Source organism: Leucoraja erinacea, chromosome 10 (assembly GCF_028641065.1).
Source record: "Leucoraja erinacea ecotype New England chromosome 10, Leri_hhj_1, whole genome shotgun sequence".
Classification (NCBI taxonomy): Eukaryota; Metazoa; Chordata; class Chondrichthyes; order Rajiformes; family Rajidae; genus Leucoraja; species Leucoraja erinaceus.
In genome coordinates, this window is record NC_073386.1 from 48,174,946 (window position 1) to 48,202,231 (window position 27,286).

Genomic DNA, 27,286 nt, shown 5'->3' on the forward strand with positions numbered 1-27,286 from the left:
ACCAATGATGGAATCTGATAACAAACAAAGGTGAGGAGTGAAATGTAGAAGCAGCAGAAAGGATGGAAGGGGGGTGTAGGAAGAACATGCCTGGAATGGGTAGATGTGAATGATAAGCAGAAGGTGTAGGCAGAGGAAGGGAAAGGAATGGGAGTGGGGGTGGATTGTAAAGAAAAGTGTGTATGAAAGGACCTTGGTCCTGATCAGGAGGGAGTGGGGTTTGGTTTACCAGAAATTGGAAATTAGAGAATACAATGTTCATTTTGTTGGATTGTAGGCTACCCTAATCTACTGGAAAAAGATAGTTATAAACCAAGGAAATCTATGGTACATGCAATTGAATATTTTGAAACATTTAAACTAAAAAGAATCAAGGCTCAAATTATGAGAGCATAATCTAGAAATTGATACAATTGTTTGGTCAACTTTGGTGAGATGGCACTTGGAGTAATGTTCTGGTTACAAAAGTTCTGGTTGCCCAATCATATGAAGGATGTCATTAAGCTGAAAAGAAGCAGAAAAGATTTACGTGGATGTTACCAGGTCAGGAAGGCTCAAGTTATAAGAACAGGCTGGATAGACTGGGGCATGTTTCTCTGGAGCAAATGTGGTTGAGGGGTGACCTTACAGAAATATGTAAAATCATGAGGGGGATCAATGAATATTTGTTTCCACATGGTCAGGGAATCTAAAACAACAAGGCATAGATTTGAGGTGAGAGGAGAATGATCTAAAGGGACCAGAGGGACAGCTTATTCCACACAGCCAGGATTGACATATACGGAACGAGCTACCAGAGGAATCTGTAGAGGCTTTTAGAGAGGTATATAGATACGAAAGGTTTAAAGGGATATGGTGCAAATAGGACTCGCTCAAGTAGGCAGTCACTGAGTTCAAATAGCTCTGAATTGGTCCTTTTGAGTTAATTTTATCAGCATTAAGAATGTTGGATTCCTATTGAATTTCCAATTGTTTGTTGAAAAAGCATTTAAATGATGATTTTGGACATGCAAATATATGATGGTTAATATATATGTATTAAAATGAACAATTGATTTGTTCAGGACACAAACTATTGATCTTAGCTTTATCAGATTTTACACAGGCTGAAGTTGAAGAAAGGAACCACCTTGTTTTGATTATTTTTTTTATACCTAATTTTCACAGGTTCTGGAGGCAATTTTTGCTAAGGAATGAATGATGCAAGCCACATACTGCCTGATAATTAATTAAATGAAATCAAGATTTTTCATACCTTTAAAAAAAAAGTCTATTTTGATTATTTTGTTAAATTTGTTCATTCCTGGTTTGCTGATAGGTTTCTGTTCATGCAAAGTCTTGCAGTAATCAAAAGGGATTCTAGAACACAAATGGTGCTCACAGTGATGAATTGCCATAATTGCTTAAAATGTGAAATCATTCATCAAATATGTCAATGAGCTGCCCAAGGTTTACAGAAAATTGCTTTAAATGACATTAAAATATACCATAATTTTCAGCAAAGCAAATCATTTGTCAAATCGAAAAGCATTTAGTTTTTACGGTAAAGTGCAGGCTAGAACAAATAACAGGTCACATGCATAGTCAGCACAAACTGTGGTGGCCCACTGTCTGTGGGGCTGAGCACATGTTTCTTCTTATTCTTCTAGTAAAACCTTTTATTGAATCATCATTGTTTAAAATATGGCAATCTAATCTTGGGTGTAAAGCAAATCTGAAGCATCCTACCTTAACAGTGCCATTCTCAAGCAAGATTCAAAATATTCAGCAATTATTATTACTACCACGTCTGAAGTTTTGACATTCTTTGAAAATAGAACACACATGTATTTAACACTTTATCTTCACAAGACACTTCAAATTCCAATGCAAATTTTTTTTAAGCAAAGAGTCAGAAGAAAAAAATGATAGAGTAAGGTGCACTAGCAAATAAATTAACTGCCATGTAATCAATTTTTGGTGATGCATTGAATAAGAAAGAAATATTGACTAAAAACAACAGGAAGGTTTTCTGTTTGCCTCCAAACAGCATCATGATATGTTTTACATCTCACTGAAAAGCAGTATGCTGCTCTAACATCTTGGCCAAAAACCAGCATCTTTAATAATACCATACTTGCCTCAATACTCTGCAGCTTCCTTGCAAGGCCCACAGCATAATGGCAGCTTCTGCTGACCCAAAATAATTGGGAATGGAGGCAACTGTCAGGATGCAGGTATGCAACCAGGGCATGGCGAGAAACAGGTTCAGAAATGTAGCCAGGACCAGAAGGAAGAGGCCAATGCCTGGTGGTGAATATGGGCAGGTAGGCCTAGAGATACCGATGGTGCAAGGGTGGAAATAGGTGACGGTGCAGAGGATGGAGGGACAAAACTCCAAAGTATGTGAAAAATATTGGCATAGTGGGGGAGACATCAGGGATATTGGGTGATAAAAATCAGCGTGACTTGCCACGAGACAGAGGCAAAGAGAGTTAAGGGCCTGTCCCACTGTAAGAGTTCTCCCGAGTTTTCCCCTGATTCGAACTCGGAGAATGTCCGTAGCGGGTCCGTAGGAGTTTGTGGATGTCTCGTAGCGGCTCGTACGAGTAAAAAGTAGCCATTTTTTTCGTCACGAATATTTTTTTACTCGTGGACATTTTTCACAGTGTTGAAAAAACGTCACGAGTTTACTGGATTTTACCGGATACCGGATTCCCGAGTACCTACCGTTACTCGTCCGAGCTGCTACGAGACATCCACGAACTCCTACGGACATTCTTCAAGTTCGAATCAGGGGAAAACTTTGGAGAACTCTTGAATTACCTCGTACAGTGGGACAGGCCATTTGTTTGGCAAAAGAGCAGAGAAACAGACCAATGAATCTGGATGAGAGAAGAAAAGGTAGGAAGAGGGTGATATTTTAAGAGAATCGCAGGTAGAGAATTTGGGAAAATGAGACAGTGTGAAATTAAAGAGACAGAAACACATTAATGAGTAGTATGCAATGTATCAAATAAATAGTTAATATGGATCTCAGATGGAGTTTATATTTGCTAGAGAAGACTAATAAAAATGTGTCTGTGGATTGGCTACTAAACTTCCACTATCTAAGGCTTCCAAGATGCCGATTCCTTGGTCTGTGCTGAGCATGAAAAGGATATATAAAATTATGAGGCATAGATAGGTTTCTAGGATTTAAAAAAATCAAATACCAAAGGGTATTTAAGATGAGAGGGGCGATGTTTAAAGAAGATGCGTGGTGCGTTTTTTTTTTACACAGAGGATGGGGAGTGCCTGGAAGGCGTTGCTGTAGGTGGTGGTTGAAGCAGATACATTAGTGTCATTTAAAAGACTTTTGGATAGACATATGGATATGCAGGAAATGGGGGGATATGAATTATGTGCAGCTGGATAAATTATGTTCTTAGCACCATATTCGACACAAACATTGTGGGCCGAAGAGTCTGTTCTTGTATTGCAATGTTCTATGTTCTAAGAGCGATTGCAACAAGTGTGACCATTGACATTGTTGTCATCATTATTTTATTAATTCATCTGCTGCATGAGTGCAAAAATAACTAACCCACCTATCTATTGGTCTATCTTACAATCTATTAAAGGAATGCACTTGGACATAGATGTATAAGAACAAAAGCTAGTACATATAGTGAAGATATCTCATTATTATAGGCCCTCCTTTAAATTATTTTATTCCAAAACAACGGAAACTGTTTACCCTCTCAGTAATCCGTCTCCATTAAATATGATCTCAAAGCTTGAGTTCAAATCCTTAAAAATAAAGTCAAGAACACCAGATATGAACCAAAATGTGACCTTCACATGAAAGAAGCTGGCCCTCACCTTCTTCAATTTTACTTTTTTTGCTACAATTATCTCTATATTGAAACGAATGCTTCTAAAAATATTGCCCTGCAGTTTTGTTTTTACTTTGTTTATGTATTAAGTACCTAATCCAATTTAGAGACAATCGGCAAAACCCAAATTCACAATAATATGTTCCAGAACGCAACCACAATTTGTAAATGGAACATTCCTGAATATGTAAATTATACATGGGATCACGAACATTGGACTTGGCAAACCGGCCAACAGCTGACCTTTATTATTGGTCTAGAACATAGCATTACATTCCACATTCCTGATCAAGCAGGCCACGCCACAACTTGGCCATTATGGAAAAACATATTTAGAAGTTAAACGTTATCTCAACAGTACTTACAGCGTATCACTTAACTATTTAGAGGTGCTTGTATTCCAATAGTTTGAATAAATTATTCAAATGGCATCATCAATAGGATGCAGAAGAACATGTAATGGCAGGTACTATAACAGCACTTAAGCAGGCACTATAACAACATTTAAAATACATTTGGACAAGTACATGGATAGGAAAGGTTTAGAATTATATGGGCCAAACAAGGGCATGTGGGATTGGTGCAGATGGCGATTCTTAGTTGGCATAGGCAAGTTGGGCTGATGGGCCTCTTTCCATGCTGTATGGCTCTAATGGCTATTTCTGGCTACAGGTCAACCGGAAACTGACCCAATGCCTCTATTTCCTTAGAAGGCTTAGGAAGTTCGGCACGTCCCCAATAACTCTCACCAACCTCTACAGGTTTTTATCCGGATGCATCATAGCATGGTTTGGGAACAGCTCCATCCAAGGCCGCAAGAAATTGCAGAGGATTGTGGATGCAGCCTAGACCATCGCACAAACCTCCCTTCCATTGATTCCATTTACACCTCACGCTGCCTGGGCAAGGCCACCAGCATAATCAAGGACAAATCGTACCCTGGCGATTATCTATGGAGCGAAGGAAATAGGTGACGTTTCGGGTCAAGACCCTTCTTTAGATTGATGTGAGGGTGGGGGGAGAAGAAAGGAAGAGGTGGAGACAGTGGGCTGAGGGAGAACTTCGAGGGGGAGAAGAAAGCAGGGACCACCTGAAATTAGAGAAGTCAATGTTTATGCGGCTGGGGTGTAAACTACCCAAGCAAAATATGAGGTGCTGCTCCTCCAATTTACGGTGGGCCTCACTCTGGCCATGGAGGAGGCCCAGGACAGAAAGGTTGGATTCGGAATGGGAGGGGGAGTTGAAGTGCTGAGCCACAGGTAAATCAGGTTGGTTATTGCGAGGTGTTGAGCGAAGCGATCTCCAAGCCTACGCTTGGTCTCACCGATGTAGAGCAGCTGACACCTGGACACCTTTGCCGAACCTGGAAAGATTGCTTGGGTCCTTGAAAGTAGTCAAAGGGGGAGGTAAAGCGACAAGTGTAGCATTTCCTGCGGTTGCAAGGGAAAGTGCCAGGAGAGGGGGAGGGGGATTGGGGTTGGGTGGGAAGGGACAAATTGACCAGGGGGAGCGGTCTCTATGGAAAGCAGACAGGGGAGGAGATGGGAAGATGTGGTGTGGTGGGATCCCGTTGGAGGTGGCGAAAATGACGGTGGATTATTTCTTGTATGTGACGGCTGGTAGGATGGAAGGTGAGGACATGGGGGACTCTGCCCTTGTTACGAGTGAGGTGATGGGGAGCGAGAGCAGAGTTATGGGGTATAGAAGAGACCCTGGTGAGAGCCTCATCTATAGTAGAAGAGGGGAACCCCCGTTTCCTGAAGAATGAGGACATCTCCGATGCCCTGGTGTGGAAACACCTCATCCTGGGTGTAGATGCGGCGTAGACTGAGGAATTGGGAGTAGGGGATGGAGTTCTTACAGAAAGCAGGGTGGGAAGAAATGTAGTCCAGATAGCCATGGGAGTCAGTGGGTTTATAGTAGATGTTGGTCAGTAGTCTTATCACCTGCGATGGAGATAGTGAGGTCTAGAAATAGTAGGGAAATGTCGGAAATGGTCCAAGTGTATTTGAGTGCCGGATGGAAGTTAGTGGTGAAATGGATGAAGTCAGTGAGTTGTGTGCGGGTGCAGGAGGTAGCACCAATGCAGTCGTCGATGTAGCGGTGGTAGAGTTTGGGGATAGGGCCATGGTACACCTCGAACAAAGATTATTCGACGTACCCTACAAAGAGGCAGGCATAGCTCGGGCCCATGCGCGTGCACATAGCAATGCCTTGTATTTTGAGGAAATGAGAGGACTCAAATGAAAAGTTGTTAAGGGTAAGGACCAGCTCCGTTAGGCGGAGGAGAGTATTAGTAGATGGGGATTGGTTGGTTAAATCTTCTTGTTACTTGCTGTTTGTTAGCCAATACTGCAACCATGCTAATATGCAACCTCCAACGCCATGAACTCTCATCTTACAAAATGAGTGTGGCACCTTGTGATTGCCTTTTAAAACATTACACTCCAGTTGGTGCTTCAGCAAATAACTATAACACATTTGTCACAGATTTTCCTTTCTGAAGGTATGCTGATTCTGCATAATTGGATCATGATTTTTCAAATGTATTGCTATTATCATTTCAATAATTGATCCTAACATTTTTCCAATAACTCATTAGGTAAGCATCCTGTAGTTACAAACTTCTGGCTTCCAATCATGAATGATTCAGGTGACAGACTTCTGATCCTCTCGGACATCTCTGGAAACTGGAGTTTTGGAATCTCTGTAGATATTTCTTGTAGGATGAACACCAGCAGGTCCAATCTTCAGCCCTACCTGCTTGACTAATACTAAGGTTCTCATGATGGTATTTAATTTCTCCCGCATTTTTTCTAATTATTTACTGGTTGGTTCATTGTGTATTTTGGAGCAAATAAACAAATTTGGAGCAAAAAACAAACTAAGAAACAAACGGAGGAGTGGCCAAGACCTTGCACGAGGACAATTATTCTGAATGCATTGACGTAGTGGGTAGAATAGAAATTGAGCTGTTTGCACAACACCAACTGACTCACCCCTAGGATTCCCTCCACATTTTTCTAATATCCAAAGCATTCCCTCAGCTCAATTATTGTCTTGGAGTATTTCACACATGCTTAGGGAGATCATCTTGTTTCCTACAGCTGCAATTTGGTGGCATAAGTAAACTAGATATCATGCACCTGCCTGATGCCTTATTGTTTGATAGCGGCAGGAATCTGCAACACCTGGCAAAGTATCCCATGGCAAAGAAGTGGCATTCACTGGCAGTCGCAACTGGAGCACGATCACCAGGATGCAGCAGGCAATGAGTATTGGCCAAGTCTTTGCCGCTACCTGACATGAAACAATGAGCCCCCTCTGATGTCGCTGTTCAAGGAAGTAAACTCACACTCTGCCTACACAACTGAGGTAGTTTTGCTTCTGAGCTGGACTTTAGTTTAGTTTAGTGATACAGCATGGAAACAAGCCCTTCGGCCCACCAAATCCGCAGCGAGTAGTGATCCCCATACATTAGCGCTATCCTACACACATGGGACAATTAATTGTTTTTACCAAAGCCAATTAACCTACAAACCTGTACGTCTATGGAGTGTGGGTGGAAACCGGAACACCCGAGAAAACCCACGTAGTCAAGGAGAGAACGTACAAACTGAAGATAGACACAAAATGCTGGAGTAACTCAGCGGGACAGGCAGCATCTCCGGATAGAAGGAATGGGTGTGTTTCGGGTTGCGACCCTTCTGCAGACTCCGTCCAGATAGCACCGTGGTCAGGATTAAACCTAGGACTCTGGCACTGTAAAGCAGCAACTCTACCACTGCGCTACCATGCCACCATTCTGCACAGAACCAATGCACTGTGGAACTCCAGGATTACAAGGAGCAGGCTGCTCCTTCTGTTGATTCTTTTGTAGCTGTGCATCAGAATGCTAGCCTAGGATCTGTCATTTGGCACCATGAACAGCACCCAATGTGAGTAGCCCTGGGGAGCTGGAAATCCCAGTTAGCAAGTGGATGCTTCCAAACCACAGATAGTGAATGTCATCATACACAAAGTTGGACCAAATCATAACAAATAACAAGACAACATCTGAGAGGAGTCTTTCAGAGAAACATTGAAGAAAGCAGCTGAGTGCTTGTAGGATATCTTGCTGGATCGGCCTGTCAACTCTTCAGCCTCCCCCCATATACCAACTCATTGCAGAATTTCAGGAAGCTCCAGGAACCTGCACACCGCATGTTAAACTCGACAATATATACTGAATTTGCCAACCCGCCTTTTGAGAAAGTTGGGCAGATGAACTCAAGATAAATGTGGAGCTTGATGGGTTAGTGTTTCATTTCTTTAACATTTTGTCACTTTCAACAGATTTAACAACCCATTCACTCCTAAACCATCTCAGCCACAGATTTGAAATTCGTTTTTGACAACAATGCAACCAATTTCAGCCTAAACCTCAGGGCTCAAACAATATTTTTGTTGCAAAGGTACATTGCCTTTATATCAATTATATAAACTGATTCACATTTCTAGCCACACAGGGGTTCTTTGTCACTTGCTGTTGCACACTAAATATCTGAACATTTTCAGATGTTCTCATATTAATTAATTCCAAGTTTTGATCATATTTATTTTTCTATCTCCATTTACTTTGCCAGGAGAAAGAATATGGTTTTAATCGAAAGAGTATTAAGCTTCTTAACATGATAAATAATATGTTTGTGTTTCAGGGCACTTTGATGAAATATGTTCTATATCTCAGCTTAATACTCTGCCAAACTAACCAAAGCGACATTCTTTGTCACAAAAAGTAAACCACAAAAATGGAAGTATAATGTTTTCCTTGGATTCGTTCAACACATTCATTTGATTAAAGATTGTATCAACATTTGTTCCCAAGGTTCTCTTTTGCGATCATTCCATTTCTTCTTCAGGTTCTGCGCAGGAATCTTCATATGTCAATACATGTTCAATGTACATGCAATGGAGCATATTAGTAACATCTGGACATTCATTCAAAGCATTTCCTGAAGTGAAAGATTTCTGAACGTGTACCGACAATGAACCGCAATAATTGGGTAAAGAAGGAAAAAACAGATAATGGTTCTGGATCCACAAGAAATTTGTTACATTTATGCACAAATTTCTTTTGCATACTGAAATGGAGCCATGCTTAATCAGTACCGTTAGTTCAATTTATATCCATGTTGCTTGCATGGTGGAGGGAGAAAAACAGAATGGTAGAGAAACCTCCATTAATCAATAAGCCAACAGTACCTCCCATCCATTAGAGACATTGTTGCCTATTTAATTATGAGACTATGAACTCAGAGAGGAAAGCAGCAATCACTACACAAGGACCTACGTGAACAGAATGAGGAAACTGGGTCTCCTTGATTCACAGGCTTCCAAAATGGGGAAGAGGCAAGAAGAAAAGTATTGTAAAGTAAGACGTACAGTTATATCAAAAAAACAAATGATTTGAAATGCAGCTTTTATAATTACAATCCTAATTTGGAATAGAATTTGAAGAGCAGAGATCAATTTCCCCAAAGTGGTTCACAGCAAAATACTGATGAAGCCGTGTTTCATGAACAACAGTCTGAAGTGAAAAGGGAACAAGCACGTGAATGGTAAGAAGCAAATTCAATGTTAAATCCAGGACCAAAAAAATTAGAGTGACGAAAATAAAAGATTGATGTAAACAATAGAGGGATTAAAAAAATACAACACAATTAGTATTAAAAAAATAATGCAATAGCAATTAAATTCTGAGCAGTACGTCACAAAACTTTTCAAAAGTTAGTTTGCATTGTTGCAAGGTTGATTAGACTCCATTAAACCTCTACACTTACAACCAAATAAAAATCTCAGTGGCAACGTTCATTCACATTAGTAACATTGGGTCAAGAGCACTATCCATCACGGTGAATAATTTAAGAGAATTAGGCAGAATATAATAAATTGAGTAGGGGAAAGAAATAGAAAATGGGCAAAGAGAATGGGTGAGCAAGGAACAAAGAACAGTACAGCACAGGAATGTTTGTGCCAAACTTGGTGCAAAGTTAAACTGATTTCATCTGCATTTGCATGATCCATATCCCTATTTTTTTTTGCACCCCTGTGTTACTCTCTAAAAGCCTCTTAAATGCCACTATTGTATCTGCCTCCACCATCACTCTGGCATTCCCACCAAAATGTTTCCATAGAAAATAAACTGGTGGTAAAAGGAGCGATGAGGCCCATTATAAATTTTATTTCGAAGTCTTGTGACGAGACTATGTGAAGAACCCACCAGCCCGCATGCGTGTAAATACATCGTCGCATGGAGCGAGATACGGATGCATTCGGAAATGCTCCGTCAGGCAAGATGGTTTCCTTTGCAGGAACGGTGCAGCGAGCTTGGAGATGCCGACAGGCGCGACCTGTACAGCAACCACTGTTAAAGCTCCGGAAGGGAGCAGGTGGCCCGGCCTTTTCTCTGAGTGACTGGCAGGTGCGAGGTACGGGGCCTCGAAATGGAGCAGCCTGTTGAACCAGGATCGGGGACGCTGGCAGGTACGTCCGTTTAAAGCTCTGACAGGGAGCAGTTTGTCAAGCGTGGGGCCGAAGAGGTGAACAGGTGAGGCCTGCACAAGTAAATGCGCTGAAGCCCCGATAAGGAGCAGCTGGTTGACGGAGACGCTGGCAGGTAAGGTCTGCATTCAAACCTCTGCGAAAGCTCCAAAATGGAGCAGCTTGGCGACCTGGGCTCGGAGACACTGGCAGCAGAGCCTGTACAGTAACCTCCGCTAGCTCTGAAAAAGAGCAGGTTGGCGACCCGGGCTCAGGGACGCTGGCAGGGTGGAGCAACTTGTCGACCCCGGTTCAGGGAATACCAACTCGGAACTGGCTGTTCAAAAGGACCATATTGGCCAGGGAAGCACTGCCTCAACATCAAAGATTGAGGTTATCAGGCTGCTCACAAGAGTGAGTATAACTGAGTGAGTGCACAGCACTGATACAGGCAGTTAAATTCAGATATTTGAGGATATCTCCTGCTCAGAGGGATTCCCTCAACACATGCAAAATACTTTCACTCACGGCTAAAATAGAGCTGCCAGCACGCTGGAACATAATTTGCCATCCTCTCGGGGATAGGCCAAGCAGTAAAGGCCGAACTGGCTAGTAGCATTATTACCTGACTGACAGGTTTGTGATGTAAAAAACAAACAATCAAATAAATAAATAAAAAGCAAAAGCTCCGAAAAGGAGCAGTTTGGTGACCCGAGTTTGGGGAAGGCCCAGGCCAAAACGGCAAAATATGTCCAAAAGGACAATACTAGGCAGGAAAGAACTACCTCAACATCCATGGAGGATATCATCTGTCGGCTCTCAAAACTGGAAAACCTGATGGAGAGGTTGGTCGAAGGGAATGTGCTCTGCACACTGGCGACCGATACAGGTAGTTCCAATCAGATGTCTGGGCAGCAATACCTGGTTCAGGGTTGCATTATGATATCTACCGCTTAGTGGAGTGGTGTTTTGAGGAGTATTACATGGTAGACTCGGACTGTGCGGAAGCCAAAAGTGAACTCAAATTCTCTCAAGGATGATATGCTTCAACTCAAGTCTAAAAAGGAGCTGCCGGCATTTGTGCCTAAATTTGCCATCTCCTCAGGGATAGGAGAACCGTTAGAGGAAGGACTGGCAAGTAGCATTGGTTACTTGACTTCTCATCAGCTGAATGAGAAGAACATGCAGGGCACTGCTGGAAAGTATGCTAGTCCTGATAACTGCCAGACACTCGAGGTTCCGAAGGTTAATGCCACCATTTGGGGCAATCTGAATGGCAAAACAAAGTCAAAAGACTTAAAACTCCAGCGAGTTCAGAGATTTCTCACAAGAGGGATTACGGCCTTTGCAAGGTCGGTAGAGGGAACTCATCTGTCTGAGTTGCAGTAGACGCCTTAGCATTTCTGTGTAATGCACAGTTTGAGCTCAATTGTGTTGCAAAGGATTTGTGCAAGTAATGTGCAGTCTGCAAGTATCTCTTTGGAGAAGATGTGGGCAAGAAAATAAAATTCAAGGCTGAGGTGGGTGTGGTAAAGACACCCTTTGTGGGTAAGACTCCCGGCTACCGGCGTGCATATCATCACTACCAAGCTAGCGGCACATACCGCTACACAGAGGTTGGTTGGAGCATCAGGCTGCACAATTAAAACCACGCCAGAGGCCTTTTTTATGCGCAGGTTCACAGCGCTCACCATGGAAGCAGCGTTATTTATGTGAAGAAGTACATTGAGGTTACTAAAAACCTTCGAGATGAGGAAAAATCTTTCTTCATAAGTTATAAAAAGCCACACAAGAGAGTGTCGGTGCAAATTATTTCAAGATGGATAAAGTGTACGCTGTTGGAAGCGGGAGTGAATTCTGATATTTTCATGTCTCAAGGGCCTGTCCCACCAGCATGCGATTGCATGCGTCTAGCGCGACCAAACGTAGTCGCTTGAGGCGTACGGCCTCGCGGGGCCGGTCACAATTCCAACGGCGTATGGAGTTGTGTGGGGCTGGTTCTGACACCATACTCACCAATCAGCTGGGCAGGAAGCGGGCCGAAAGAATTTGGACGTCGCACGGCGTCGGGCGGTGACTTCATCACACAACGGCATGCCGGGCGGTGACGTCATCGCGCAATGCCACACGCTAGGCGTACGCCGTCATGACGCTGTGTACGGCGCCAAGATGCTGTGTACGATGTCGAGACGCTGCGTACGCCCGTCGAGGCGCTGCGTATGACCTCAATGCGGCTGCGGACCGACAGCCCATTGTCGCGCGGGATTTGCGGGCAGTGCAAGATGTTTGGAGCCCCGCGCGAAGTCAGGCCCGCACAACCCCGCACAACTCCATACGCCTCCGCCGATCGAAGTGGGATCGGCCCCGCGAGGCCGTACGCCTCAAGCGACCATGGCTGGTCGCGCTAGACGCATGCTATCGCATGCTGGTGGGACAGGCCCTTCACTCTACCACGTCGGCAGCAAATAGAATGGAGGTTCCTCTTGATCACATTCTTGCAACAGCAGGATGGTCAGATGAAAGCACATTTCGGAAGTTTTATAATAAACCGATTAACAGGCTGGACAATTGCAGATAGAATTCTGGGCTGTGTTAATTGATATACTTGTCTAACCCCGATGTAATGGGACTTTGGTTCTGTTAAGGGCAATATACATGTACGTAAAGTTAGCATCATGTTTGAATGGCCTATGTTTTTTCTTCCAACCATTTATGGTTTATCTGTGTAGTGTGTTCACATACAGATTGGTTTACTGCATGAAACCACAGAGCTTTGACGGCTTCACGTGGTCTCGTCACGAGACTTCGAAATAAAATAGAAAGATTAAACGAGAACTTACCATTTGAAGTTTGATCTTTATTTTATGAGAAATTGGAGTGAGAGACTACGTGCCCTCCACTCCCAACCGTGAATCTCAATAAGATCATTCGGTAAGTCAAGGGTTATTAATCTTTCTATAGTTTACTGTGGTTCCATAAAGTTGCTTTGAAGATTGACTCGCATGCGGGCTGGAGGGTTCTTCAAGTAGTCTCTCACTCCAACTTCTCATAAAATAAAGATCAAACTTCAAACGGTAAGTTCTCGTTTAATCTTTCAATTAACAAAGCAATTTAGATTGAGGCAGAATATATGGTTGAACACAATGAACACTTTCCACTGACCTTCCTTCACCTGATGGATGCTGCCAAAACCTTAAATATGGTAGGGAGATAATGCGTATAATGGATGTGGGAAATTTGAATGGAAGGTGGCATTAGAAAGGTCACCAGTGCTTAAAATAAACAACTCATCTCATTCAGATAGATACATTTGAGGGAAGTGGAGGAAATTGCAGAATGGATTGCCATAATCTCCAAATCTTCTCAAGATGTGTTAAAGGTGCCAAAGAACTGGAAAACGGCCAATACATTTTACAGATGCAATTCAGACATGATACTCTGACCATTCCTTGTTAGACACAAAATGCTGGAGTAGCTCAACGGGTCAGCTTGCATCTCTGGAGACAAGGAATAGGTGAAGTTTCGGATCGACTAGTTGGAAGAAGGGTCTCAATCAGAAACGTCACCTATTCCTTTTCTCCAGAGATGCCGTCTGACCCTTTGAGTTACTCCAGCATTTTGTGTCTATCTTCCGCTCTGCAGAATGACAATTTTTATCTTCAGTGACAGGCATATTGAGCCCAGAAGCAGATTAGGTTGGTTACCTAATACTCATGGTACAGTGTGACTTTGTAAAGATTGCACTGCTATCAAGCTAGAATGTTCAATAGTGCCAAAACCCACCCCATCCTACACTGAAGAGATTTGGAACAAAGGCGAAACAAATTACAAAAGTAAACAAATTTGAATTTTAAAATATATCTAGGCTGTACAAGAAAAATGAAGTAAGGAATGATTTGAAATACAAGTAAATGAAGTTTGTATAATTAGTCTGGTGAGCTTCAATTTCAAACAATGCAGGGAGTAAAGAATAGTTACTTTAAATTAATTCATGTTCTTGAATCTGGGCACCAACATATATTGTCCATTCCTAATTTCCACAAGAATGTGATAGTTAGCTACCTTCTTAAAATGCACGTAAAAGTTGACCACACTTAATCAATTGATCCTGGTAGAGACTATAAATTTCAAAAAAAGGCCGTAATTGACTAAAGCCACGCCGGAAATCTAGACCAAGTTGATGTCCAACTTTACCTCATTGACTTGTTTCTTGTCAAGGTGGAAGACCTGGGTGGAAGACCTGGCCAGAACTCGTGGAAGCGATTTCTTCATATACCTTATAACCAATATGGCTTCGGTCATCACAGTCTCCAGTGAGCACAAATACAACCTGCAGAGGAATAATACAAATTTAAATTGCTACATCCTAGTTTGCATTAAATCCAAACTTTTTTCACACTGCTATTGAACAAACAACACGTGCTTCAGATAAAGATTTACTATGGCATCTGAAAGAGCTGATCGAGTAGGTTAGTGATAGGATCGTGGAGGATTTCTTTACATTTGCCATCTTTACATTCCTTGTTATATTCCTTCATATCTAGAATGTGGTATGAGTCAAAGAGCATGGAAACAGGTGCTTCAGCCCACTTGTTCATATTGACCAAGATTAAAATGAAATCAGACAGCTAATTTCTCAGAATACTTTACACAACTATAATTTGCCACATTTACACAAAGTCAAGCATTTCTGAAAGACAGAAGAATATTCTAGCTCGTATTATTCTTCCTTTAGTTTTCTGTGGTAGAACACATTAACTCTGAGTTTCTGAAAAGAAGGGCAAAGATAACACCATGTGCTTGCCATATCGATATGAGAGACTAAACAATGAGTGCCAACATATATAATTTTCTGGAACACCCTCAGTTCCTCAGATACTAAACGTGGACATTTTCCCATCAGGATTTCTCAGATAAAACCTTGTTAGACATTATTACTATGTAAGCAGTCCTCTTGTTCATGGCCATCTTGCCTGTAGCCGCAGAGTATGAACACGGCAATTATTTAGCATAAGTAAGATGGCCAATCAAATCATCCACTTGACAACTTTTGAAAAAAATGTTTTATTTTTTAAATTATTTCTGGAATTTGATATGCTCAAGGAGTTCCAAATAACATATACTGTAGATATTCATAGCATAGCCAAATCAATCCCACATCAGCTTGGAATTTATTTGATTTAAATTTTAGATAAAATATATTTTCTTTTTCTCTTGCATCTGAGCATTCCTGAGGATTGTAACAAAAGGGCACAAGGAAATCTCTCGTAATACCCTTCCCACAGTAACGTGAGGTTTAGCCAGTGAATAGGAAAATATGGCTCAATTACTTTTATCTGCAGTATCTTGATTATGCACTAAAGTGTAACATTTTTTGGCAGACAGGTTTAGAGTTCTCAGCACAATTCTGTCTTTCAATATGGAATGCTGTAATTGATGTATTTCAGTGATACAAGTCTGGGTATTGCATTAACCATTTCTGCTTCCTTAGAAACAGTAGAAGCAGAGTAAATAAACTTGCTCACTCAATTAAATAGCAGCCACTTGGGACCAAATGATACAGTTGCTTACGTATTGAGGCAGTCCAACCATAACTGAACCTCAAAGAGGAACTGAATGATGGAGCAATGGAGGATCAAATGCAGCTGACGATGATGGATATGAAGAACGTTTGCCCCTGCTGGTTACACCAGCAGCAAAATGAATACATTTTGGCAATCCAAGTTAGTATTTAGATTGGGAGGTTTCATTACAATAAATTTCCCTTGGGTAGTACCAACTTGATTTTCCCCCCCCCCCCGAGGCTCTTTCAGTGCCATTTATTGGAACTAACTAAATTAATTCCAGAACTCAAATTGAGACACAAATTACTTTAGTCAGAATTGAAATTTCACATTTTTGACTTTGTAAAAGGAGCTTTGTTTTACGTTTGACTTGTGCTAATAATTAACTCCAACATTGGGTAATAGAGTATTTACTTCTTCAAGATTGGAACAAACAATGGCTTCAGAAACAAGGAACTGCAGATGCTGGTTTACCTGAAATGACACAAAATGCTGGAGTAACAGCAAATCATGCAGCATCTTTGGAGAACATGGATAGGTGATGTTTTGGGTCAGGACCCTTCCTCATACTGATTGGGGTGGGGAGGGGAGAGGAAAAATGGAAGAGAGGAGGTGCAGGACAAAGCTTGGCAAGTAATAGATGGATACAGGTGAGAGGAGGGGTTGATAGGCAGATGGTTGCACAAAGGACAGAGATAAAAAGACGGATGGTGTGAGATAAAAGGTTTGAAGAGTAGCAAATCGTGAAGCTACAGGAAGGAATCTCGGTAGATGGGGAGGGGAAGGGGAGAAATAGATGCGCAGGGAAAGAGTGGGGAGGGGGAAGTGGGGGTAGCTTCCTCCAGTTTCACAATTTGTAACTAATCCTTTTGCCTCACACATTCTGTCTTTTATCCAAACATCTGCCTATCAAATCCCTCAGCCCGCACCTGTATCTACCTATTACTTGCCAGGCTTTGGGCTTTGTCCTGTCCCTCCTATCTTCCAGCTTTCTTCTCGCCCCCACTCCACCCGCAGCCCACATTTAGTCTGAAGAAGGGTCTCAACCCAAAACATCTACTAGCCATGTGCTCCAGAGATGTTGCCTGGCCCGTTGAGTTACTCCAGCATTTTGCGCATTGATGGCTTCATCACTGCCAAAAGAAATGGAGAAAAAAAAGTGCTCTACTTGGCTTCTCCAGGTACATGATGTCTCTTCCCATTTCGATGGGAATGGGTTTCCAAAAAAAACATTACCACTCAGAGGAGATAATGAACTTGTGCACATTTTAAATAGATGGGGTCAAGTTGGTTGAAAAGTTGTTAACAAGATTGGTATGTGTTGGAATGAAAACCATTCACTCCATGGAATATGACAATTTTGAATTAGTGATTTGCAATTTTTATAATTTATTTAACACCATCTTGACTTTATTGGCTGAACATTTTAAAGCAGGTGAATTGCCAATGTGCTGAAGCCCAATAACCCAAAGAGTGCTGCACATGCCAGGGCAACATGGTGAGGTGGCTGATGTGAATCTGAGAGACAAAGTGTGTCAGTAGCGAATTGGACATTTTTGTTTAATTTTCTGTTCATGTGCTGCCAAAACTAGTATCTCTTTTTACTGCTCATCCTTCATGTCCAGAGAAAATAGCAAACCTCGGTCTTAATAACTTGTGATGACAATATTCCCACAACGATAGCAAGTAGACTATTCCAATAAACAAGCATTTTGATGAAGAAAACAACAGGGATATTTGTCCTGTGTAGGAAGGAACTGCAGATGCTGGTTTAAACCGAAAGAAGGAATAGGTGGTGTTTCAGGTCGAGACCCATCTTCAGACTGGAGACTGAAGAAGGGTCTTGACCCAAAACATCGCCCATTCCTTCTCTCCAGAGTTGCTGCCTATCCCGCTGAATTACTCAAGCATTTTGTGTCTATTTTTGGGATATTTGTCTGAGTCAGAACAGCCTGCAACTTAGAGGACTACTGGCAGAAGGTGGCTTCTTCTTCTTGGTAAGAGCTTGCAGGGTTAAAAAGAAAAGCTGAACTTAGCAAGGGGTCCATTGATATATCCTTATCATGCACTCCGCAGCAATAATGTATTGGTTGTGGATGGGGTGAATGTTGACTGCAGAACATTTTCAATGTTGCAGTTAAAATGCTCATACCACCTAAACAGTGCAATGAGCAATGAAAACAAAGATCTGCGTATATGACAAAGTAATGCTGAATTTCAATCTAGCAATCTGGAGCTGCACAGAAGGTGTAGATTACAGTTCTGTTTTCAACATTCCTTGCCAATTATAAAATTAGGGAAAATTCAGGGAAGAGCAATAAAGAGATTCTAAGGTCAATGACAGCTTAGATGACTGCCAGATGATAAATTATAAATGTGTGATAGAAATTCACATGTGTAGTTTGCATCTTTTTTTAAAGCACCAGGGGTCTTCATTAAAGCACAAAATCATTTTGATTTGCAATTGCAATAGTGTTCCTTGTGCATAATAACTAGCATTTACAAAATGTACTTAATACTCCAATAAAACTAGATTCGTTTCACCAGAATAAAGTGAGGGGGGAAAAAATGACTCCAAATCAATCAAGGAGACAATATTATAAGTTTGGTCTAAGAGACAGGTTTTGCAAATGCTCTGAGAGGAGGAAAGAGAGGCAGGCATGTTCTGCAGGGAATTTTCAAACTCTAGAATAGCTAAAAGTACAGCCCACAATGGATGGGCAATTAACGTTAGCAATGCTCAGGAGGTCAACATTACAGAGGGCTGCAATCACATTTGAGTTTGAAAACAAGGATGAGACTTTTAAATTCATGGCATTACTTAATTGGAATCCAGCAGGAAGAGGAATGAATAGATGAATAAAATGTAACCCAAGAGTCAAACAGCTTGGGCGGGGAGGCAGCTGGCAGTGTATTTGAATGGTGTAGTTTAAAGGTAACAAAGGCATGGTATAAGCATCTGCAGATGAGTTGAGGCAGGCATTATGTCAGGTGATATTACAGAGATGGAAATTTCCACCAGGGGCGCCAGGGAGATGGCCAGCCCTGCCGGCAGCCTGTTCGTTTTTTTAACTTTTTGTTATTTTTAGCGTCTGTTTCAAGTTTGTTTTTATGTTCTTCAGTTTGTTTAATGTGGGGGGAGGGGAGGGGGGGAAATCGGGGGAAACTTTTTTTTCCAAGTCCTTACCTTCCCGGAGATGTAATCAATTTTCAGATCACATTCTCTGGGCTCTGCGGCCTACCAACGCTGGAGCTGGGAGCCGCCTCGGACTGTCGTGAGCCTCACCGCAGGGCGCGGACTTAATATCGGTGCGGATCCCTTGCCTGGGATCGCTCCGACCTCGACCACCGTGGACTTACCAACAAGGGCTCGCAGTCTCGGGAGAGGCTAGTCGGGAGCTCCAATGCCGCAGAAGGTTCGTCCAGCCCCGACGCGATGTTCGATCACCCTGCGCGGGGGAGCTGACATCCCCCCGATGCAGGAGCTGAACGCCTCGACGCGGAGGGCCCGAACGCCACCGGCTACGGGAGTTAAGACCGTCCCGTCAATGGAGGGCTCGAGGCCCATGACCGAGGAAGAACAAAGGAAGAGACTTGAACTTTATTTTGCCTTCCATCACAGTGAGGAATGTGTAGGAGTCATTATGGTGGATGTTCATGTTAAATGTGATTTTGAGTCTGTTGCTTTTAATTGTATGACTGACCTGGCCAGTGAAATTCCTCGTATGTTGCAAAACATACTCGGCGAATAAAATCTGATTCTGATTCTGATTCTGAAATACAGAATCTTTGAGATATTCGGATGAAAGCACTAAAATTCAACTCACTATGAATATGATATGCAGTAAAGTGGATACAGAAACAACAGTTCCAAAGTTGCAATAAGAAAATGAGCTGGGAGTAGAAAGGGAGACTAGGTAGACCAACTGTTATTCCTGAAGACATGAGATTATTTGCTTCATTGTTTTGAAATCGTCAGGCTACTGATGGTTAGAGAAAGATTCTGAAGCATCCTAGAATCCGCTGCTCTAGATGTCAGCTGATCTACATCGGTGAGACCAAGCGCAGGCTTGGCGATCGTTTCGCCGAACACCTCCGCTCGGTCCGCATTAACCAACCTGATCTCCCGGTGGCTCAGCACTTCAACTCCCCTTCCCATTCCGAATCCGACCTTACTGTCCTGGGCCTCTTCCATGGCCAGAGTGAGCACCACCGGAAATTGGAGGAGCAGCACGTCGTATTCCGCTTGTGGACTAAATTGCTGGAGAAACTCAGCGGGTGCGGCAGCATCTAGGGAGCGAAGGAAATAGGCAACGTTTTGGGCCGAACCCCTTCTTCAGATTCCGTTTGGGCAGTCTGCACCCTAGCGGCATAAACACTGACCTCCAATTTCCGGTAGCCCTTGCTGTCTCCTCACCTTCTCAGCTCTCCCTCAGCCGTCGGGCTCCTCCTCTTCCTTTCTCCTTTCTTCTCCCCGCCCCCCCACATCAGTCTGAAGAAGGGTTTTGGCCCAAAACGTTGCCTATTACCTTCGCTCCATAGATGCTGCTGCACCCGCTGAGTTTCTCCAGCACTTTTGTCTACCTAGAACTACTTACGTTGTTGTGAACTGCCAAATAAAACTTTAAAAACTTTATAATAAAAATAGTTGATCAACAGAATTTCTTTGCTCAGTCAGTGTAAAGGTAAAATGCATTGTGGACTTTGGAAGGAGTAGGAGGGGGACCCACAACCCCATTTATATCATGGTTGAAAGGGTCAAGAGCTTCAAATTCCTGGGCGTGCACATCTCTGAAGATCTTTCCTGGTCCGAGAACACTAATGCAATTATCAAGAAAGCTCATCAGCGCCTCTACTTCCTGAGAAGATTACGGAGAGTCAGTTTGTCAAGGAAGACTCTCTCTAACTTCTACAGGTGCACAGTAGAGAGCATGCTGACCGGTTGCATCGTGGCTTGGTTCGGCAATTTGAGCGCCCTGGAGAGGAAAAGACTACAAAAAGTAGTAAACACTGCCCAGTCCATCATCGGCTCTGACCTTCCTTCCATCGAGGGGATTTATCGCAGTCGCTGCCTCAAAAAGGCTGGCAGTATCATCAAAGACCCACACCATCCTGGCCACACACTCATCTCCCTGCTATCTTCAGGTAGAAGGTACAGGAGCCTGAAGACTGCAACAACCAGGTTCAGGAATAGCTACTTCCCCACAGCCATCAGGCTATTAAACCAGGCTCGGACAAAACTCTGATTATTAATAACCATTTTCTGTTATTTGCACTTTATCAGTTTATTTATTCATGTGTGTATATATTTATATCATGGTATATGGACACACTTATCTGTTTTGTAGTAAATGCCTACTATGTTCTGTGCTGAAGCAAAGCAAGCATTTCATTGTCCTATACAGGGACACATGACAATAAACTCACTTGAACTTGAACTCACCTATTATGTTGAAAATTAAGGAGCAGATTTATGATGTTTTCAGAGAAGTATAGCAAAGCATACAGAATGTGTCAGGTGGATGTTGAAATATTTCATCCATGCCAATTTTGGTCTGAGTTTATATTCCAGGGTCATTAATTGCTAAATGCACTGACAACAGAACAATGAAATTCTTACTTGCAGCAACATCACAGGCCTTTACATGTTAGTGACCACTCTGTAGTATAGCTCACCTGAGATTGCTTCTGCTGGATAAGCTGCAATACTTCGTGAGCTAGCTTGTAGTCCTTTGATCGTGCATCTGTGAAGACGTAGATGAAAGACCCAGGAAGGGAGATTTCCAAAGCGATTTTGATTGCACTGATGCTCATTTCTGGGCAGTCACCACCACCCTGTTTTGAAAGAATAAAAAAATATATATTCCATGTCAACAGTATTCATCTTCATCTTGCTACAAGGATCAATGGATCCAACTTACATATTGCTGAATTTATCGCCACCTAAGGTTTTTTTAAACAAAAGCTTTTGGTTAATTGTTTCCCTGGCAATCACCAAATCCTGATACAATCGGCCTCCTGCTTTCCAGACACTCATAGGATAATCTTATGCAATAACATGTTAGCTTTCAGCTCAACTGGGAAGGTAGATATCACAAATGAAATGTTGGGATAATGGTCAGAAGCAAACATTTGTTGGCCAATTGGGTACTTCAAAACAATCATCTATATATTTTTCTTTTAACATAATTTTTATTATTTCTAACCAAAATCAACCCTGTTCATTTCTGAAGTCTGCATTAACTGCAATTAAAGGAAGATCCAGATTTCTTGGATCCTTGAAATTCATCTCTACATTTCATAACATTGAATGCAATCTTTCATCCTACGCTTTAATGCAATCAGGATTTCTCACAGCTGGGAGAAATCCTATCCTAAGAATTAATCCCTCATAACTGAGCTGGTTGTTAATAATCATTGTTATTAATTTTCATTGCTGGAATTCAGATTTAAGCAGCTCAGGACTGAAGCATATCCAAATAAACAGGAAGCATATTTTTCTGAACTGGCACAGAAGCCTAAGTGTTATACAGATAGTGTGAATGTAATTACTGATCCAATATCAGATAGCATTTGTTCATGCCCTTCTTGTTTTAAAACTTCTACTTAAAGGCAGCCTGTGTAAGTTATTTTGTTCAGAAATCAATATGGTACAGAGAAGTGATTTGTAGCCTGCAGACGTAACACCATTGGGAAGGAAGATTCTGAAGATGTTGACACAGGTTTGAAGCCACACCAACAGATTCCCACCCAGGTTATGCCAGAAAGTTTCTGAATTTTTGTACACAAACCATTGTCGTGGCTGATCAGAACATATATAAATCAAGACAATTGTAAATCTTGCCACTTCCATTCAATAATTTCATTCAATATTTGAGGATAGATTCCTTCTGGGGGTTACTGATCGCACCTTAAATTCAGTCTGTTCAAGAAGCAGAAATGTCCTATCTCTCTGAAGCAGTAAATTGTGTGAACATAATTTTCTTAATGTAAACGTTGCAAATGGTTCATCAGTGGTGGGATCTTTGAAATAGCTGAAATCTACTAGAATTGTTCTTAATATAAACGGTTTTATAGGTCAAAATTCAATATGAAAGGAAAGCTACAAACAAAATAATCAATTTTAATATCATCAGACTTTGATTTACAGAAAATAGATGTGGTGTAATGGCTTATCTTTTCATGGTAAGCTATCATATTTTCTAACCCCTCATTTAACTGCATCCTAAATTACTCCAAAACTTGCTGCCAGAATCCAACCCAGATCAGATACTTTTGCTTTCAGGAAGGAACATTCATTTTGTTATCTGCCATTGACTTATTTCAATGTAAATAAATACAATTTAAATATTTTATGACATATTTTGATAAAATGTAATTAGCTGGGATACGATGGGCATTTTCTCTGTGACATGCATGGATGGCATTAGTGCCAGTATCGGAGTGCACATGTCTATAGCATCAATCTATAATTTCATGTACAATTTGGCTCTCGGGCTCAACAGAAGGGCACATCTGGAATTAAAATATTTGTATCAAAATGAATGGAATGCTGGATGCAAATTGTTCTCTTCCCCATTAGCAAGCATTTGGCATGAACTAAATAAAAAACAAGCCCTCAGGCACAAGCTGAAAATCATTCCAATATCTCCCTTTAAAAAAAAATAATGTTTCCTGCTGTTCTGAAATCACTAAGAATGTGACAGTTGGAGGGCTGTTGGATTGCTGTCCTTAATCACAGAGGCCTACACAAAAATGCAGCCTTTGACTTTTACAGGAAAAGCTCAGAGAAGACTGGAGACATACATAAAATTAACAAGGTAACATAAATTACACAGTGTTCACATATCCTGAATTTATCATCGGTAGAAGCTACTCTAAGGGGAAAGGGAGGAGTAGTAACTTGTATTTGTGGCCTGTACATCGGCCCTGTGGTTATTGGTTCCTTTTTTCCTGCTGTTCCAACACAAAATAACATTCCCTATCTCAAGTTATAAAAATAATGAAAACTTCATGTTGTGTTTTTTTAAAATATATTCTTTACCACATTGAGCTACATGATACTATTAACTTTACTCGTGAGAGTAGCAGGGCAAGATCTGTTTTATTATTTCAAGAATGAATGGAGTGCTGCGATCACCAAAGGTAATGGTTAATCCTTGGCATTGCCTGAAGAATAGGTCGGGTAGCAGATTGTACGCAGTTAGAAACCTTGCTTGTTCATCTTTGTAGGAAATCCAATTCCACAGTTGTGGTTTGTGAGAAAAGCAGCAAACCTGAGCCAACATGGACCGCCAGTATCATCTACACATACCAACCTGAAAAACAATCAACATGTGGCCCAAAGGTTTAAAATACGAGACAACTGAGCAATAACCCAAGATAGATACAAAATGCTGGAGTAACTCAACGGGTCAGACTGCATCTCTGGAGGAAAAGGAATAGGTGACGTTTCGGGTCGAGACCCTTCATCAGATGACCCAGATGCGCGGAAATAAAAGGATTTGAAATGTAAACTATTGGTAACAAAGCTTCTTTGTCCACCCACATCATTCCTGGTGCTCTTCCCAGACCCTGCACTTTATTAGCCTCCACATTTTCCTTGTCATAAGCAACAGTACCCACTAATTATAACATTATTAACCCAAAATAAATAGCATCTTCTTCTCAGATGGGTCAAGCATCACTTAGAATACTTAAGTTCAGTTGCCCTGCACAGTGGGATAGCTATATTGGTTGAGGAGCCATACTAGGATTACCAAAATAAAGTTTCCTTTAGAGATGTAGCATGGAAACAGCCCCCTCGGTCTACCAAGTCCCGCCGACCATTGATCACTCGTACAGAGGTTCCATGTTATCCCACTTTCGCATCTTACACACTAAGAGGCAATTTACAGAGGCCAATTAACCAACAAATCTTTGGACTGTGGGTGGAAACTGGAGCACCCAGACTCCACACAGAGGGCACCCATAGTCAGGATCAAATCCGGGTCTCTGGCATTGTGAGGCAGCATCTCTTCCGCTGCGCCCCAGTGCCTCCCTTATGGCTTATGTTATGAGAAAGGTATGTATGAACTCCACTCCTTCAGGCCCAGATGGTTGGGGGTAGGGGGGGTGTGGGGTTGTACAGGATGGCGATTTCATTGAGATGCTTAAAAGAATAACAAGGATTCAATACAGAGCAGTCATTCCATCCAGCAGGGTAACCCCAAATGAGGGAACATTGTCCCAAAATTGCAATACAGCCATTTACAAGTATGATCAGGATGCATTTATTTTATACACTCGAGCGATATTGGGTCAACTAAATTTTTGGAGACCAAGTCTGACAATCTGCTCTCTAGTCTCCCTCTCCCCTGAATCTCAGTCTGAAGAAGGGCCTCGACTCGAAACGTCACCCATTCCTTCTCCCCAGAGATGCTGCCTGTCCCGCTGAGTTACTCCAGTATTTTGTGTCTATCTTCGGTGTCAACCAGCATTTTCCTACACATTTAACCTACTGTATTCTCTGTTCTTTATCAGGGAAACCAAATTAAAAGCAGGTAAATTAGTTTGATATTATTGATAAACCATACAGTAATAGGCTGTATGCATTGGAATTGCGTCCTATGTTACAAAGGATTCTTTGCTCCTTTCTGGAGGAATCATTCCCTCTATGGTACTATTGGTATTATTTTATTATCTTCATGGGATATAGTGAAAAAACTTTTGTTTGTGTGTAATCTAGGCTGATGTTCAGTAGGCCTAAAAGAGAAATACAGTGTAAAATATATTGTTACAGCTACAGAGAGAGTAAAGATAAAATATGTGCAAGGGTCGCAACGAGGTATATTGTATAATCGGGAAACTCATCCCTAGTTTAGTTTAGATGACGTGAATAGTGGGACACGTGTTTATTGGGCCACGACTGTGGTCTGGGAACATGGCCGGAGGCCTTTATCAAGGCACCGCAGTCTCGATGTCTCCCGGATTGGCGTGTAGAAGCCTGGGTCGGGGCCCAGTCAGGGTCTTGCGGCTCAAAGTCCGAGTCGGCGGAGCGGCCGAGAGAGCCCTCGGCTGGGGCCCGGGCCAGCACCATGGAGGCATGAAATGGGCGTCGACAGCAGGGAGGCCTTGGCGGCTGTGAAGTGGCGGCAGCAGTGAAGCCTTGCGACAATGGAGCCTCGGCGGTGGCGAAGCCTCGTGGCAGCGGCGACGCCTCACGGGTCGACCTATGGTTGACAGTTGATGAGAGCATGGAGGACTGTCGAGGGGGGGGTTAAGAACAATGGAGGACTCGGCGTTGTGCCGGTGGGAGGAGAATAATGGGGGGGGGGGGGGGGGGGCACAAAGGACAATGGGGACCAAGCGAGGGGGAAGAAAACTGTTTTTTGAATATGGTGGTAGGTGCTTTCAAGATTTTGTATACTCTGCTTGATGGGCGGCTCGTTTGTGAGACGGTCTGTGCTCCGTTCACAACTCTCTGCAATTATGATCTTGGGCAGAGTAGTTGCCATACCAAGCAGTGATGTACTTGGAGAGAAGGCTTTCTACAGTGCATCTGCAGAAAATGGTAAAAACCATTGGTGACATGTTTAATCTCTATAGCTTTTTGAAGAAGTAGAAGCATTGGAGTGCTTTCTTGACCGCACTGTTAATGTGGTTGGACCAGGACAAATTGTTGGTGATATTTACACCTAGAAACATGAAGCTCTCAACCATCTCCACTATAGCACCTTTTGTACGGGCTGGGACGCGTACTTCACCTCGCTTCCTGAAGTTGACGAGCAGCTCCTTTGATTTACTGACATTGAGGGAGAGGTTAGTGTCTTGGCACCATGCAACTAAGCTCTCCATCTGTGTAAGAAGGAACTGCAGATGCCGGTTTAAACCGAAGATAGACATAAAATGCTGGAGTTACTCAGCGAGATTGGCAGCATTTCTGAAGAGGAATGGGAAAGGGAAACGAGAGAAATAGACGATGATGCAGAGTGATATAGAACAAAGGAGTGCAAAGATTTGCAAAAAAGTAACAATGATAAAGAAAATAGGCCATTATTAGCTGTTTGCTAGGTGAGAATGAAAAGCTGGTGTGACATGGGTGGGGGAGGTAATGGAGAGAGAGGGAATGCAGGGGTTACTTGAGGTTAGAGAAATCAATATTCATACCCCTGGGTTAGCTTCTCAAGTTAAATATGAGATGCCGTTCCTCCAATCTGACAATGGAGGAGATCTACGACAGAAAGGTCTGTGTGGGAATGGGAAGGAGAATTAAAGTGTTTTGCAACCGGGAGATCAGGTTGGCCCAGGCGTAATGAGTGAAGGTGTTCAGCGAAACAATCGCCAAGTCTAGGTCAGCCAATG

The 27,286-nt window shown here is 42.3% G+C and overlaps 1 protein-coding gene across 1 annotated transcript in view; it reads right to left on the minus strand.

Moving 5' to 3' along the window:
• The window catches only part of hmcn1 (hemicentin 1), a 376,776-nt gene that overhangs the window by 292,641 nt on the left and 56,849 nt on the right, over nt 1–27,286 (minus strand). The window contains 3 exon segments of the mRNA XM_055642165.1: nt 14,574–14,609; nt 14,611–14,709; nt 21,620–21,778. Of these exon segments, the coding sequence (XP_055498140.1) occupies nt 14,574–14,609; nt 14,611–14,709; nt 21,620–21,778 (294 nt within the window).